The 17,320-nt window shown below is 32.6% G+C and overlaps 2 protein-coding genes across 2 annotated transcripts; one reads left to right on the plus strand and one right to left on the minus strand.

Moving 5' to 3' along the window:
* Positions 1-265: 265 nt before the first annotated feature.
* Positions 266-3,466, plus strand: LOC139890549 (uncharacterized). Its single transcript, XM_071873423.1, has 4 exons — positions 266-492; positions 765-1,019; positions 1,243-1,402; positions 3,072-3,466. Exons 1-4 carry the CDS (start codon positions 313-315, stop codon positions 3,248-3,250), a joined length of 774 nt encoding a protein of 257 aa, XP_071729524.1. The 5' UTR covers positions 266-312; the 3' UTR covers positions 3,251-3,466.
* A 69-nt stretch (positions 3,467-3,535) lies between these two features.
* LOC139890548 (heme oxygenase 1, chloroplastic-like) lies at positions 3,536-6,318 on the minus strand. Its single transcript, XM_071873422.1, has 4 exons — positions 5,710-6,318; positions 4,782-5,005; positions 3,921-4,028; positions 3,536-3,802 (listed from the first exon to the last, which is right to left on the minus strand). The coding sequence occupies exons 1-4, from the start codon at positions 6,134-6,136 to the stop codon at positions 3,710-3,712; spliced, it is 852 nt and encodes a 283-aa protein (XP_071729523.1). The 5' UTR covers positions 6,137-6,318; the 3' UTR covers positions 3,536-3,709.
* Positions 6,319-17,320: the final 11,002 nt, after the last annotated feature.

The following is a 17,320-nucleotide window of genomic DNA, read 5'->3' on the forward strand; positions in this document are numbered from 1 at the left end:
CATACTTGAAATTTATCACTTTATTATAAATGCAGTAAGTAAAAAAATTGATCCTGTGCTTTCTCTAAGACCCACAGGGCACAACATATATAAGGTACTGTGGCATTTTACAATTATAACACAAACTGATGCTGATAAATAAATGAATATTGGGCAATCAAGATTAGCCAATCACAACACTCCAGATGGCAACACATCTTATCTATCTTACATCTACACTTTTCTAAAATTATTCAGTCTGTTTTTGCAACTTGTTGTTGCCAAACAGAAACCAGGAAACAACAACAACAACAAAGTATAAGCTTGAAGAGTATGGCAGCCACAATTGCATGTCTTCAAATTCCAACAGTTCCTTCTAAATCATTACATTCAAATTCACAATCACAGTTATTAATTCCATCAATAAATCTCTCTAATCTTCCTATTAACTTTAGTCACTTGAAGCCTCTATCAGCAGTCACATTACCATTACCATTCTTTCTAAACACTCAGGCAAGCGAATTATGTCCCATTACTATCAAATTAATCTTAATTCTTTCTTACCAATCAACTTGTTGATTCTTTGCTAAATATTAACAATTTGTAACATAATTTAAAATTTGACAATTTGGAGAATCTGAAACATACTACCATCATTTTTTTTATATATATATATTTTTTATTATCAATAATCCATTATTTTTTACCCTAGATCATGCCTATTTCATTTTTTGTAACTAATATAAGCTATATATATATAGCTATAATTATAATTACATATACAGGATGCATTTGCAGCTGGTGGTGAATATGGGATATTGGAAGGGAGATCATTGGCTTTAGTTCATCCAATAGTAATGGGCGGTCTATTTGCATACACATTATATGCTGGTTATTTAGGTTGGCAATGGAGAAGGGTTAGAACAATACAAGATGAAATTAATGAGTTGAAGAAACAAGAAGAACCAGTCGCAGCCACCCCTGAAGGAACTCCAGTTACACCTTCCCCACTTCAATCCAAGATTCAACAACTATCTGAGGTTTGTTTTGTGTTTTTAACCCATGTTAGTTTTATGCTAAAAATCATAGAAACAGTGTCATTTAGCGACCGTTTTTAGTTTTACCTATAGTAGCAATGTAGTTTAGAATAAGAAATTTTTAAGTGCATTGCTAAATTGTAAAATAGGTTCAATTGATTGGTATGATAAGCAATTAACATGTAAATTTATACCTAGTCTAGTCTTATGGTTTATATATAAACAGGAGAGGAAGGTGTTGATCAAGGGACAATATAGGGAAAAACACTATAATGCAGGTTCAATATTGCTTGCATTTGGTGTGTTTGAGTCCATTGGTGGTGGAGTCAACACTTATCTCAGGACAGGGAAACTATTTCCCGGGCCCCATCTGTTCGCCGGTGCAGGTAGCTAGTCCTTATTGCAATTCATTTTCTTTTCATGTAAAACCATTAGTATTTGATTAGTGTGATCTTATTAATGAACATTAGTAGAGTGTGTACCTTTCATTCTTTAAACTATATATATATATATATATATATATATATATATATATATATATATATATATATATATATATATATATATATTTATATATATATATATATATATATATATATATATATTTATATAGTGGTAGGATGAGGGAAGTAACTAATCGGGGGAAAGCAAAAACTTTTTTTTTTTCGTTTTTTGAAAAAACTTTGTTCACGAACATTATAGATAGGATGAAAATATGAACATTTAGTAGAGACACTTTGTGATAAATGTTTTTATTTTGGCGGAAAAACGCTCGAGGAAGTAATATATAACAATTATCGTGTTTTTCGAGCGTATGTTGAGGTTTTAGCTATTGGGGTTTAGATATTAGGGTTTATAGGGTTTAGATATTAGGGTTTAGAAATTTAGGGTTTAGGGTTTAGATGTAGGGTTTAGATTTAGGATTTAGATTGAGTTTTTAACACGAACGGTTTAGAGTTTAGGGTTTAGGGTTTAGGGTTTAGGGTTTGGTGTTTTGGGTTTATGTAATAAACCCAAAACACCAAACCCTAAACTCTAAATCGGGCTAAATTTTACTTCACAAAACATGAAAGAAAAAAAAAACGTTCATATTCTTCACGAACAATATTATCTTGAATGTTATTTTTGTCGATCGTTTTCCCGCCTAAATAATAACATTCATCACGAAGTGTCTTTTCTAAATGTTAAAATTTTCGTGTGATCTTGATGCCGGAAAAAAAAATTCCCAAAAAAACGAAATTTTATATATATATATATATATATATATATATATATATATATATATGGGCAGGATCAATGGGGAAGTAACCAATCGGGAGGAAACGGGAGGAAGCAAAAAAAAAAAATTTTCATTTTTTTTTTGAATTTTTTTTTTTTCGGCATCAAGATCACACGAAAATATGAACATTTAGAAGAGACACTTCGTGATAAATGTTATTATTTAGGCGGGAAAACGATCGACAAAAATAACATTCAAGATAATATTGTTCGTGAAGAATATGAACATTTTTTTTTTTATGTTTTGTGAAGTAAAATTTAGCCCGATTTAGAGTTTAGGGTTTAGGGTTTGGTGTTTTGGGTTTATTCCATAAACCCAAAACACCAAACCCTAAACCCTAAACCCTAAACTCTAAACCGTTCGTGTTAAAAACTCAATCTAAATCCTAAATCTAAACCGTAAATCTAAACCCTAAATTTCTAAACCCTAATATCTAAAACCTATAAAACCTAATATCTAAACCCTAATATCTAAACCCCAATAGCTAAAACCTCAAAATACGCTCGAAAAACACGATAATTGTTATATATTACTTCTTCGAGCGTTTTCCCGCCAAAATAAAAACATTTATCACAAAGTGTCTCTACTAAATGTTCATATTTTCATCTCATCTATAATGTTCGTGAACAAAGTTTTTTCAAAAAACGAAAAAAAAAAAAAGTTTTTGCTTCCCCCGCTTCCCCCCGATTGATTACTTCCCTCTTGATCCTACCAATATATATTATATAATAATAATACTAGTATATGACTAGTTGATTGCTTAATTTTTGGAACAGCAATAACGGTGTTATGGGCTGCAGCTGCTGCATTAGTCCCTCCTATGCAGAAAGGGAATGAGACGGCAAGAAACCTTCATATAGCGTTGAACGTCTTAAATGTTCTTCTTTTCGCATGGCAGATTCCAACAGGGTTTGATATTGTTCTTAAAGTGTTTGAGTTCACCAAATGGCCATAAATAAATAAATGAAATTGTTGGGAGTCGTAAAAACCAACCTTACTTCTTACTTACTAGTTACTAAAACGATTATAATCTTTTGTAGCATTCTTTTGTAAATCCTATATTGTTCTTAAGGTGGTTTGGTCACATTAGGTTATCGTCTCACCAAACGTGCCCTCGAAATCATTGAAAAAACTAGAAGATGATTCAGTTGAAGCGATCAAAGCACATAATGAACAGTTGTGCATAGAGCTGAACAATGGATTAACCAAGTTAACCAACTTAAACATTGTAAACACAGTATAAAAAACTGAATAATTTAAGAAAGTTGGTACATTGTCTGCACTTACATGATCAACATTTGATATAAAAAATATGCACAGAATAGCAACATATTGTACAGGGCATAGCAAAAATTACAACAAAGATTGTGTATCGTTATCGCTTGGCCCATAAAGATTACAATGTTGCAAATCTTTATGTCAATATCAATCGAAGGATCTCCCCAGAAAACTTGAACGACTTCTCAGTTTCTTCAAGACAATGATTTTTCTCCTCTCTAGTCCAATCCTGTAAATATCAAAAGTGACGCTGACATAAGTCTCACAATAAATTACTACGTAACATCTATGCATTTTATGTATATATAAGTTAAAAAATAAGTAGAAAAACCAAAAAAATGTTTCACCTCAGCAACTTTATTCAACTTGTCTCTAACGTTCTGCAGAAGTTGGGAGAGATCACCATCCCATTTGTAGAACTCCAATTCCTTGCCATTGATTACCTTCTCAGATACCTACAAATGGAACCAAGTCTGTTAGATACAGAGTAGTTGTAAGGTTGCAATTTCGACCCACTTAGTTATAAATGAGTTGATCGATGTGTTGTTTTGTTTTTATCAAAGCGAGTTGAAGAAAATATCCACTCATTTCATCTACATTTCAAAAGACAAATACACTTAAAAACTAAACCAATACTTGGTGGGTCAGCTGGAAATAGTTGGTTGACTAAATTCAACATAGAACCAAATCTGGCTATTAAAAATCACTGCCGGAGGTCCGAACGCGATGTCGGAACTCACCCACCTGATTATTTTCCTGGACGAAACAACACAATTCTACCGTCCCTCAGGAGGAAACCCCACAACGAATCCATACGGGCATCGCGTGTAGTAAAACCCCATCGAGTGAGGCTCAAACGCATAGACGTCCAAAACCTAACTTCCCAAACGAACAAGAAAGTGCTTATAAGTCCAACCCAAACCAACCTAAACCGACCCAAACCATTTTGACCCATACTAAAGAGTGACTCATTGCATCCCTTTACGGCTTTACCCCAAAGCCTTGCAGCAAAAAGGGTTCCCTTTTATGCCTATGAATCTCAAAAGCAAAAAGAAACATGGCGCACCAAGATACCCATTTAAACGGAAAGCGTACGAGCCACAAAAGGTTCCTGGGGCTCTTTGGCCAAAAATAATAATAATAATAAATAAATAAAATAAGTTAGAAAAACAGGGCAAACTTTTTAATAAAGACGAGAGTTTGCGAACCTTTTTCCCTATCATGCGGCCACCAGCAGAGTGAGCGAAGTAGGTGTTGTAAAAGTGACAAATAAATGCTTGTGGATCTTTCTTGGATAACTCTTCAACGTATGCTGAATAATCGAGTCCCGGTGATGAAGGTTCGGGTATAGAATGGCCTTGTTCTTTAAACCATGCTAGATCTTTCGCCAAACATTCCGCCCTTTCTAATCCAGTATTCCTAAACTCAGCATCTGCAATCCAAGAAAAGAGAAGAATTCGACTTGTAACACGACAACAAAGTTACAGGTGTCAACATGGGTGGATCGGACTGGTTGCAATGGTTAAAATTTAGGTGATTTAATCTTCTGAACAAAATTGCTTTGAAAAAAATACACTATGTTTTAACCAACTAACAGTCCAACACCGATATAGCTACCACTCCACGAGTCTAAACTAAGTATCCTGGTTTGTAAAATATTTGCATAAAGAAACTGCAACTAATTATAAGTGCATCAGTACCACCGACAGGCAAATATGCATAACATACCTACATAAGCATCAGTTTATGATCATATACGTGTAATGTATTCTATATTAGCACTTCATGGTATAAACTATAAATAGAACATTTCTAGCAGCATATGAATAAACTTATCATATCATAAAAGAGGCTAAACTAAATTTGTATCAAAGTCAGATGCTAAAAACACCATGACCACATTAGCCAAAACATATCTCCTATTTCTACTAACCACCAACATCGTCAGTAATTCATAATTTCATAATTAAGCTTACTTCAAACCCATTACTAAGTGCAGAACCTTTATTAGCCTATGTAGAAAATTTATAGAAACAGCAACTTATGAAAAGCCTTACTACATAATCACAATAATACAGCTCACTTATGTAACACATGAATATATAAATAAATATAAAAAAATAAAATAAAACTTACATTCTGGGTAATCAGCCCTATCAACAATCTTCTCAAGAGTGTCATAAACCAATTTACTATCAACCAAAAACTTCAAATAGCCCTCAACAGTTGGTTCCCATTTAGGCAATGGTTTATCTTGTGCTTCTTTTTCACCTTCTTTTGCTTGATCTTTTGTATGCAATTTCATTGCCACAAATCTCATCTCTTCCACAAACCCTTTTCCTTCACCAGGATACTTTTTCTTTGATTTTTCCTCCGCCGCCGCCGTCGTCCCTGCCGCCGCCACCACCACCACCGCCAGTTTCTTGGATTTCAACACAAAAAGATTCGAAATTTTTGTAGGATTTGCAATGGGTACTTTGAATATTGATGTTTTAGGGGTAGATATGAATTGGGTTTTCCTTAAAAAGAGTTGTGATTGAGAAATTGAATGTATTGATGCCATGTTTGTTAGGGTTTGTCCACAAATTTTTTAGAAGTACAATTTCTACGCAAGTGTTAAATTGAACTTAGAATTAAAATTAGACTCAGAAAAAGAAACGAATATATATTAATTTGAGATGATATAATCTAATGGTGTGTTCGAGGAAGAAAGAGAGTAGTGTTTCCTTGTGGAAGATGAACGAATGAATGTATGGACTCTGTATGGGCGCACAATTTTCAGTCAATTTTATGTGGATAATAAAATATAAAATAACAACTTTATTTATCTTTATGTTATAATTCAGTAGGCTTATAACTACCGTTAGTGGTTTGATTCTTGATGTTATAATTCAGTAGGCTTATAACTACCTTTAGTGATTTGATTCTTGATTAAGAATACTAATAATGAAGTGTAAGAACAAAGATGATAATGGAGAGAAAGAAAGAAACACTTTGTAAGTGTGAGAAATGGTGCAAGTTTAATCCTTGCATTCATGGCTATTTATAGCAAAAATATCACAAGTTTAGGTAATACAATAATATTACTTTTGTGTATCAATAATTGACTATCCATTTATATATATATATTTATATATTATAACACTCCCCCTTGGATAGCAATTTTGTTTGTTGAAGATCAACTGTAAGTTACTGCCTCGTTAAAAACCTTGCTAAAGAAAACCCAGTGGGAAAAACTTTAGCTAAGGGAAAAAGAGTGCAGCATGGAGTTGACTCCCCCTCAAGTAGACATCGCTTCGGTTGTTACATCTTTTGAACATGTCTCATGCCAATGTTATGAACGTGTGTTCTGAAAATAGCAGTTGGAAGTGCTTTCGTGAAAAGATCAGCAGAGTTTTTGCTGGATTGAACATATCTCATTTCAATCTCGTTGTCCTTAATGAGATTTTGAGTGTATGAGAAGAATCTAGGAGGTATGTGTTTGGTTCGGTCACTTTTGATATACCCTTCTTTCATCTGTGCTATGCAAGCTGCATTATCTTCATAGATAATTGTTGGACTTTTATCGCGTTCTAGTCCACAAGAATCAGTAATGATTTGTGTCATTGATCTCAACCAAAAACATTCCCGAGTAGCTTCATGTAATGCAATCACTTCGGCATGATTTGATGATGTAGCAACAAGTGTTTGTTTTTGAGAACGCCATGATATTGCAGTACCTCCATTTAGGAATACATATCCAGTTTGAGATTTAGCTTTATGTGGATCAGATAAATAACCTGCATCAGCATAACCAACCAAATCTTGTTTTGATTCGTTAGAATAAAATAATCCTAAATCAGTAGTTCCTCGAAGGTATCGAAATATGTGTTTGATCCCATTCCAGTGTCTTTTGGTAGGAGCAGAGCTGAACCTTGCCAACAAATTAACTGCAAAAGAAATGTCAGGTCTTGTACAATTTGTAAGATACATAAGAGCTCCAATTGCACTAAGATATGGTACTTCTGGTCCAAGAATATCTTCATGATCTTCACATGGACGAAATGGATCAGTTTCAACATTGAGTGATCTAACAACCATAGGAGTACTTAATGGTTTTGCCTTGTCCATATTGAAACGTTTCAAAATCTTTTCAGTATATGTTGTTTGATGTACAAGTAAACCATTAGGCATATGCTCAATTTGTAAACCAAGGCAATACTTGGTTTTTCCGAGATCTTTCATTTCAAATTCTTTCTTTAGAAGTTGAATGGCTTCATAGATCTCTTTATTTGTACCTATGATGTTAAGATCATCAACATAAACAGCTATGATCACATATCCGGATGTTGTTTTCTTAATGAAAACACAAGGTCAAGTAAGGTTATTTGTATACCCTTTGCTTATCAAGTAATCACTTAATCGGTTATACCACATACGTCCCGATTGTTTTAACCCATATAAAGATCTTTGTAATTTAATCGAATACATTTCTTTGGGTTTTGCATTTGATGCTTCTGGTACCTTAAATCCTTCAGGTATCTTCATATATATATCACTATCAAGTGATCCATATAGGTAAGCAGTCACAACATCCATGAGATGCATTTCTAAATTTTTAGAAACTGCCAGGCTGATTAAGTACCTAAAAGTAATTGCATCCATAACAGGGGAATAAGTTTCTTCATAATCAATTCCCGGTTTTTGAGAAAAACCTTGAGCTACAAGTCTAGCTTTATACCTTGTAACTTCATTTTTCTCATTTCTTTTTCGGACAAAAATCCATCTGTATCCTACAGGTTTCACATCTTTAGGAGTGAGAATGATGGATCCGAAAACTTTTCTTTTATTGAGTGATTCTAATTCAGCTCGTATTGCTTCTTTCCATTGAGCCCAATCATGTCTATTTTGACATTCAACCATAGATGTTGGTTCTGGATCATCATCATTATTCATGATGTCATATGCAACATTAAATGAAAATTTCTCATCAAGATTTTTCATTTCATTTCGGTTCCATAATATTTTTGAATATGCATAATTGATTGCAATTTCTGTATTGACATCATCAATCTCCTCTGCAGTAGGAGTACTGATTTGTGGTTCTTCTTGAACACTTTCTTTTACTTCATTATCAGCTGATTTTCTTTTTCGAGGATTTTTATCCTTTGAACCAATTGGTCTTCCACGTTTCTGACGTGGCAAAGATTCATGAGTGACGTTATTGCCAGCTTTTGGAATTTCAATTCGAGCTGGAGTATTTACTGCTGGTATATATGATTTTGTCACCGTTTTTGTATCTGTAAATGCATCAGGCAATTGATTTGCAAGTTCTTGTATATGCATTATCTTTTGAACTTCTGTCTCGCATTCTTTTGTGCGAGGATCAAGATACTTTAATTGAGGTTCACACCATGAAACATCATTTTCTTTATTTTTCATTTCTCCCCCTAATCTAGGGAACAATGTTTCATTAAAATGACAATCAGCAAAACGTGCTGTAAAAACGTCACCTGTCATAGGTTCAATATACCTTAATATTGAAGATGTTTCATATCCAACATATATTCCCAACCTCCTTTGAGGACCCATTTTTGTACGTTGTGGTGTCGCAATTGGAACATACACTGCACAACCAAATGTTCTAAGATGGGAAATATTTGGCTCTTGACCAAAAGCAAGTTGTAGGGGGGAATATTTATGACTTGCACTTGGTCTGATGCGAATCAATGCAGCAGCATGTAAAATTGCATGACCCCATATAGATACAGGGAGTTTTGTTCTCATTATCAATGGTCTAGCGATTAACTGTAAACGTTTAATCAATGACTCAGCTAAACCATTTTGTGTATGCACATGAGCAACAGAATGTTCAACAACAATTCCTATAGACATGCAATAGTCATTAAATGCTTGAGATGTAAATTCACCAGCATTATCAAGTCTCACCCTTTTAATGGTGTAATCAGGAAAATGAGCTCTCAATTTAATAATTTGGGCAAGAAATTTTGCAAATGCCACATTACGGCTTGATAACAGACAAACATGAGACCATCTGCTAGATGCGTCTATTAGAACCATGAAATATCTAAATGGTCCACATGGTGGATGAATTGGTCCACATATATCACCTTGAATTCTTTCAAGAAACATTGGTGATTCTTTCTCAACCTTAAGTGGTGAGGGTCTAGTTATCAATTTTCCAAGAGAGCAAGATGTACATGGAACCATTGTATCATGATGGATTTTTCTATCCTTTAGTGGATGTCCATGAGTACATTCAATAATCCTTTTCATCATTGTTGATCCTGGATGGCCTAATCTGTTATGCCATAAACTGAATACACCAGGATCAATATATTTTTCGTTAACTACCATATGTATTTCTGGTACATTTATATGTGTATAATGTAATCCAGAACTAAGTCTTGGCAGTTTTTCAACCACATGACTCTTGTCAGTGATACTTAAATATTTCTCATTTTCTGTTGTCACTGACTGATAATCATACCCGTTAAGGTATATGTCGGAGAAACTCAATAAATTTCTGCTTGACTTGGGAGAAAATAAGGCATCATTTATTAAAAATTTTGTACCATTTGGTAGTATGAAATTTGCCTTTCCTATCCCTTTTATCAAGTTAGCAGGTCCTGATATTGTATGTATAGTTCCTTCCGTTGGTTTTAGATCAATAAAATATTTCTCGGATTTAAGTATAGTGTGTGTAGTTCCACTGTCTGCTATACAGAGATCTCCACCACTTGATTGATGTTGTATTCCAGCAAAATTCATTTTGAACTTCATATATAAGAAATAAATAGTGAGTACATTAATATTACACAATATTTTAAACGCAAATAGATAGTACTGAAACATTTAGCAAACATAATGACAAAGACAGACGATATTAAATCGTTTATTTTTCGAAAGACACACAACTTAAACATTCAAGAAATCTTCATATAAATCAGATGGTTTCTCAGTGACTGTTGGATCGACGTTATCCACAAAGTTTACTTCCTTTTCTTTATCTTTCAGCTAATCCTGATACATCTTAACAAGATGTTTAGATGTTCGGCAAGTATTAGCCCAGTGGCCCATTCTACCACATCTGTAGCAAGATTCTTCAGAATTTTTAGAAGAATTTTCTTCAACATCTTGTTTAGTGGGCTTGTTTTGTGGTTGATATTTATATTTTCGTGGATTATTATTTCTTTGACCACCACGGCCACGACCACGACCACGTCCTCGCCCATTACCATTACCATAAGGATGGTTTCTACCATAGTTATGGCTTTTGGCATGATGATGGTGGTGGTTATTATAACCACGACCTTGCCCGCGTCCTTGTCCCTGTTTATAATTATTTGCAGTATTTGCTTCAGGGATTGCAAGTGTACCAGTAGGACGGGATTGCTGATTTTTCATTAATAGCTCATCATTTTGCTCTGCAACTAAGAGATATGAATTAAGTTCAGGATATGTTTTGAACTTTAGCATTCTCAAATTTCTTTGCACTGTGATGTTTGCAGCATTCATTGTGGAGAAAGTTTTCTCCATCATGTCTGCATCACTTATTTCATGTCCACAGAATTTAAGTTGTGAACATGTATTATACAGAGCTGAGCTATATTCATTTACTTTCTTAAAGTCTTGGAACCTTAATGTTCTCCATTGTTCCATAGCAGCTGGAAGTAAAATTTCTCTTTGATTATTGAATCTGCTTTTGAGACCTTCCCATAAAACATGGGGATCTTCTACAGTCACATAATTATTTTGTAAGCATTTATCAATATGTTGATGAATAAAGCAACATGCCGTTGCTTGTTCTTTTTCAGAACAAGTGTTGTTTTCATTTATGGCTTCAAGAATGCCCATTGATTTAAGATGCATTTTTACTTTTATAACCCATGGCATGTAGTTGTTTCCAGTTGATTCTAAAGGAGTAAATTTAAGCTTTTCCAGATTCGACATTTTCTATTAAAACAAACAACATGATAAATTATAGTCACTTTATATTCATAAGTATATAAACATTAAACATAAATTTAATATAACATAAATGATAAGTAGGTGACAGTGTCGACCATATGTAAGCAATCATTAATAAATGTTATATAACATAAATATAAATATTAGTAAACATAAATGATAATTAGGCGACAGTGTCGGCCATATAAATGTTAGATAATAGAAATATAAATGTTAGTAAGATAAATGATAATTAGGCGACAGTGTCGGCCATATAAATGTTAGATAATTGAAATATAAATGTTAGTAACATAAATGATAATTAGACGACAGTGTCGACCATATATTATTCAGGTGGTATAACCGACCATATATCATTTAGGTGGCAAAGCCAACCATAATTAGTATTAAGATTATCGTGCTGATAACGTGTTATAATTCAGTAGGCTTATAACTACCGTTAGTGGTTTGATTCTTGATGTTATAATTCAGTAGGCTTATAACTACCTTTAGTGATTTGATTCTTGATTAAGAATACTAATAATGAAGTGTAAGAACAAAGATGATAATGGAGAGAAAGAAAGAAACACTTTGTAAGTGTGAGAAATGGTGCAAGTTTAATCCTTGCATTCATGGCTATTTATAGCAAAAATATCACAAGTTTAGGTAATACAATAATATTACTTTTGTGTATCAATAATTGACTATCCATTTATATATATATATTTATATATTATAACACTTTATTAGTTATTGAGCAACCGGGTGATATACGTACCAATTTCTTTTAAGTTGTAGATTTTTTTCTCCGTTGATTCTTAAGTTATACACGAAATTGAAATTCGAGTCTTTTAAGTTTTTAATTAGCTTTTCGAGTCCTTTTAATTGCATAATTTAACAATCTGAGTCCCTCCATCTACTTGCCGTCTAAATTGGCCGTTAAGTGTCGTCACGTGATTAACACGTGATGAGCATTTTCGTCTTATAATTTGTCTCAACTTTTTTGCTCTGTTGGTCCTTCGTTTATAAAATGTTTAGCTACGGTGATCCCTCAAGTCATTAAAAACGAGGGACCACTAGTGAAAAAAATCTTTTAATTTATTTATAATCTTTTAATTTATTTATATTTAATTTATAAATTTATAATATAATTATAATTATATTTACTTTAAAAATTCTTATAATATAATTATATTTACTTTTCTTTAATTTAATATACTCCGTATTTTTTAATTTTATTTAACTACTTTATAAATATATAAATATAAATTTAAAACAAGATGAAATTAAAAATTAGCACGATCCATTACTGGACCAAATTGGGATTCGTAAAACCTGAAACTTGAGGTTCGTAAAATACCACTCTTTTTGCAACAAGTTTCAAGTTTTACGAACCTCAATTTGGTCCAGTAATGGGTCGTTTCAATTTTGATTTCATCTTGAATTTTAAATTTATATTTATATATTTATAAAGTAGATAAATAAAATTAAAAAATAAGGAGTATATTAAATCAAAGAAAAGTAAATATAATTAAATTATAAGAATTTTAAAGTAAATATAATTATAATTATATTATAAATGATTAAATTTAAAGATTTTTTGCGCCAATGGTCCCTCATTTTTAATGACTTAAGGGATCACGTAGCTAAACATTTTTAAAACGAGGGACCAACATTGCAAAAAAGAATGAAATGAAATAATAAGATGAAAATGCCCATCGCGTGTTAATCACATGACGACACTCAACAACCAATTTAGACGGCAGGTAGACTGAGAGACGTGGATTGTCAAATTATGCAATTAAAAGGACTCGAACGTCCAATTAAAAACTTGAGGGACTCAGATTGCAATTTGGTGTATAAATGAAGGACCAACGGAGCAAAAAAGTCTAACTTGTATAATCAATTTGTGACAACCCGAAAATTTCAGACCAAATTTAAATTTAATTTTATATTATTCCGACACAATAAGCAAAGTTTGTTAAGTTGAATTTCATAAATATTAAACAGTGTTCATACATTCATTTAACCTCGACCAAATGACGATTCACGAACCATTAATTAAATGGATATGATTATGATTATATGATTATATATATATATATATATATATATATATATATATATATATATATATATATATATATATATATATATATATATATATATATGTATATGTATATATATATATATATATGTATATATATATGTATATATATATATATATATATATATATATATATATATATATATATATATATATAAACCTGAAATGTTAACAAAGTATTTAAATGTATAATACTTTACATGAATGTATTTGCTTCAATATGTTTATTGATGGAATTATAAGATAATATCAAATGATTGAGTTATCAAGATTCATTATGATAAGATTTACGTGTCTCTGTTGAAAGGTCCACTTTGAAATAGGAAACCTTTCCTTTTTAATGGTATTTGGAATAAATGGTAATGTGATTTACAAGTAAGAATAAAAGTATCAAATAATGAGAATTAGACAAAAGTTAGTGGAAGACTAAATTACATAATAATCAATTAGTGTCAAAACGCTTTTCGATATAATAGAACTTGATTATTTAAAATGTCTTTGATTAAATAACGTATATTGGTTGATAACTTGCAACGTGTATTTAAAACGTGTTTACGAATATTAGATATATTTTGATTTCAAATTAATTAAGCAAACGATTGTAACGCGCGCTTATTGATTCGATTGATATTTAGATTTATCAATTAGAACATTAAGAGGTTAAAATAACGCTAGTACATAAATGAACTATACTTAGTTAAGTTTTAAAATGAAAATGGCATATAATATAATAACTTCTATTATGTAAACGATCTTAAGTTACACTTTGAAGTATAATTAGTATTTGAAAAACTAAATATTATAGTAATAAATAAATATTTCTAATATATATAAACTTATATTTTTAAATGAATATATATATATATATATATATATATATATATATATATATATATATGACCCGGAAATTTCTGACCAAATTTAAACTTAATCTATAACGTTTCCGACACGATAAGCAAAGTCTGTAATGTTGAGTCACGAAAGTTTTGGAACTATATTCATGTAATCAATTATTCTTTGACTGTTCTCGAAAATTCACGAACAATATATATATATATATATATTGTAGCGACCCGACCAAATCATGTTTGACGGCGCCGTCTACTTAGGTCCCGTTACGTGGCCATAAGTCTTTAAGACAAAGTTTGACCAAAATATGTCGCCTTCATTTCAAAATAAAGATTGTTCCCAAAGTTTACAAGAATTGTTCAACCAATAGTTAAGTTACAACGTTATAATACGAATGAAATCTAGGCGACACGGTTTAAAGTAAAGTTAAAAGACGCTCCATGAAATGCACATATACTCGACATCCAATGCAAGTATCAAATAATGAGCGGAAGCATGTATCATGTATCGTTCAAGGACCTGAGAAAAACATAGAAATCTGTCAACGAAAACGTTGGTGAAATCATAGGTTTAAGTAAGTAAGTACAAGTGAACCACAAGATTTGCATCAATGAATTAATAGTAATACATTCCAAAAGTTTGTTTCACGAGCACCCAATTATCAATGCTTAACATTTCCTTCCATTGAACCCCATCACTTAGTGCTAGAACATACACTGTTTTTCGAAAATATATTTCATTCGTAAACGGTAGCGAACCGTTTGAATGAGGGTTTGTCAAACCCATATGGATCCATACAACATAAGTTCTCGCTTACACCCGGCAAGTGTAACTAATGATAATCGAATTGAGGATTTTGTTCTAAACTCGTATGTAGAATGTTTGTTTTTCCTGTACTTGTGTTCACTTAGTAAAAGAAATGTTTATGTTTTCTCATCCCAAATGTAAGTTCAAAAAGAGTAAAAGTGGGACTATGATCTCACCTTGAGTGCACGAGTAGTAAAGTACTTCAACAAGTAAACGTGTGCAAAGAACAATGCTAGTCTTGACCTAAACAATAGGTTGTATCAATAACGGTAAACACGATAGGTCAAAGATGTTCAATTAGTCCTATGGCTCGTTACGACTCGATTATTTAGCATGTGAAATCAAATTGCCAAGTTTCATGCAAGATACAAGTATATAAATAAGTTAGGAAGGTTGCATAACCATTTGGTTAAGTTTGACAAAAAGTCAAACTTTGGTCGGTCAAAGTCAACGAAAGTCAACACGTTCGGGTCGGGTTCCGAACTATTTTTCTGAGGTTTTTAATCATATATGAACATGTTAGAACAAGTTTCATGTGAATCGGAGGTCCGTAGTATGCCAAACATTTTCCTAAATTTGACAAAGTAGGTCAGAATCTGACCACGGCATATGCCGCGCCGCGGCAAGAGGTGTCGCGCCGCGACATAACACGTGGTCTGGCACCAGGTCAGTTTCAAGGTTCAAGTCTTGGTCAAAACTTCAAACAACCATAAAACGCAAACCGTAAACAACTAGAAGACGTATCTTATACCGTTGGAAAGCTCTTTTGACAAGGAACACAACTAAACATGTTTCACCAAACAAAAACATCATTTATAATAGCCGAAAACTCATCAAGTGATCATTTAACGTTCATCTTTAAGGTTTCAAGTTCTTCAAATGCAATTTGAGTTTCGGGAAACCAATTCACACATATAATATGCCGTTTTGAAGGTAATGAAACATACATTACAACTAACAACTTACTAACAACAATTCATGGCAATCAATGCATCAAATAATCACTTCAAGTTCTCCAAACCCTAACTCAATTCCACCAAAATCAATAATCAAGCTCATGAAGTTTTCTAAGGCAACCTACACATCAAATTGAAGCTAGTGATGCTAGTAACACAATTAAAACATCAACTTTCAACATCTAACAACATATGATCATCCAAAATTCAAGAATAACACACCAAAATTCAAGTTCATGCTAGTTACACTAAAACAACGAGATCGAGCATATAAATCATATATTCATGTTAGACTTGAGCCATAGACACTAATTAACACTTTTATAAGTTAAAAACATCAAGAACACAAAATCTAGTGATTTTAGAAAGTTACCCAAATGAGATGAAGTTGGTACCAAAACGAAGAGGATGAAGAGAGGATCACGAATATGTAATTTATTTTGTTGTAAGCCTCCTAGATCGAATTTAGATGATGATTGAATGAATATGGTTTTGGGTGTGTGTGTTCTTGCTAGAGAGAAAGAGAGAGAGAGATGAAGATGAAATGAATGGGTGAAAGGGGTTTGACCCTTTGACCTAGTCAAGGGTTTGATCCCTTGTCAAGTTTAGTCCCTCAACTTTCGTTCGGGTGCGGGAATTACCTAAACGAGATAATTTAAAACGCGTATCAACGGGAGATGTTATAAACATATAACGGACTTTATATTAGTATAACGGAAAAGTAAACGGAAAAAGGCGGGATGTTACATTACCTACTCCTTAAAAGAAATTTCGTCCCGAAATTTAAGTAGGCGTAGTAGTCGTTGTTTCTTCCTCGAGATCTTGCGTTTCCGAATTCACGAATAGATGAGGATACTTCCTTTGCATTTGATCTTGTCTTTCCCAAGTAAACTCGGGTCCTCTTTTGGCGTTCCAACGGACTTTAACAATCGGGATTCGACTTTGTTTCAATGTCTTGACGGAGGTGTCCACAATTTCAACCGGTTCCTCCACAAAATGAAGTTTGTCATCAATAGTAAGTTCTTCGAGAGGGATGATGATATCGGGTTCGGCAAGACACTTTTTCAAGTTAGATACA

This window comes from Rutidosis leptorrhynchoides, chromosome 2, assembly GCF_046630445.1.
Source record: "Rutidosis leptorrhynchoides isolate AG116_Rl617_1_P2 chromosome 2, CSIRO_AGI_Rlap_v1, whole genome shotgun sequence".
NCBI lineage: Eukaryota > Viridiplantae > Streptophyta > Magnoliopsida > Asterales > Asteraceae > Rutidosis > Rutidosis leptorrhynchoides.

Bases quoted from the DNA above. Each gene is read 5' to 3' on its own strand.
- LOC139890549 (XM_071873423.1), top strand. From the start codon at position 313: ATGGCAGCCACAATTGCATGTCTTCAAATTCCAACAGTTCCTTCTAAA. The intron at 493-764 runs GCAAGCGAATTA...TTACATATACAG, and splicing joins CATTCTTTCTAAACACTCAG to GATGCATTTGCAGCTGGTGG. The intron at 1,020-1,242 runs GTTTGTTTTGTG...ATATATAAACAG, and splicing joins AGATTCAACAACTATCTGAG to GAGAGGAAGGTGTTGATCAA.
- LOC139890548 (XM_071873422.1), bottom strand. From the start codon at position 6,136: ATGGCATCAATACATTCAATTTCTCAATCACAACTCTTTTTAAGGAAA. The intron at 5,006-5,709 runs GTAAGTTTTATT...CTTGGATTGCAG, and splicing joins TAGGGCTGATTACCCAGAAT to ATGCTGAGTTTAGGAATACT. The intron at 4,029-4,781 runs GTTCGCAAACTC...TTCCATTTGTAG, and splicing joins GCCGCATGATAGGGAAAAAG to GTATCTGAGAAGGTAATCAA.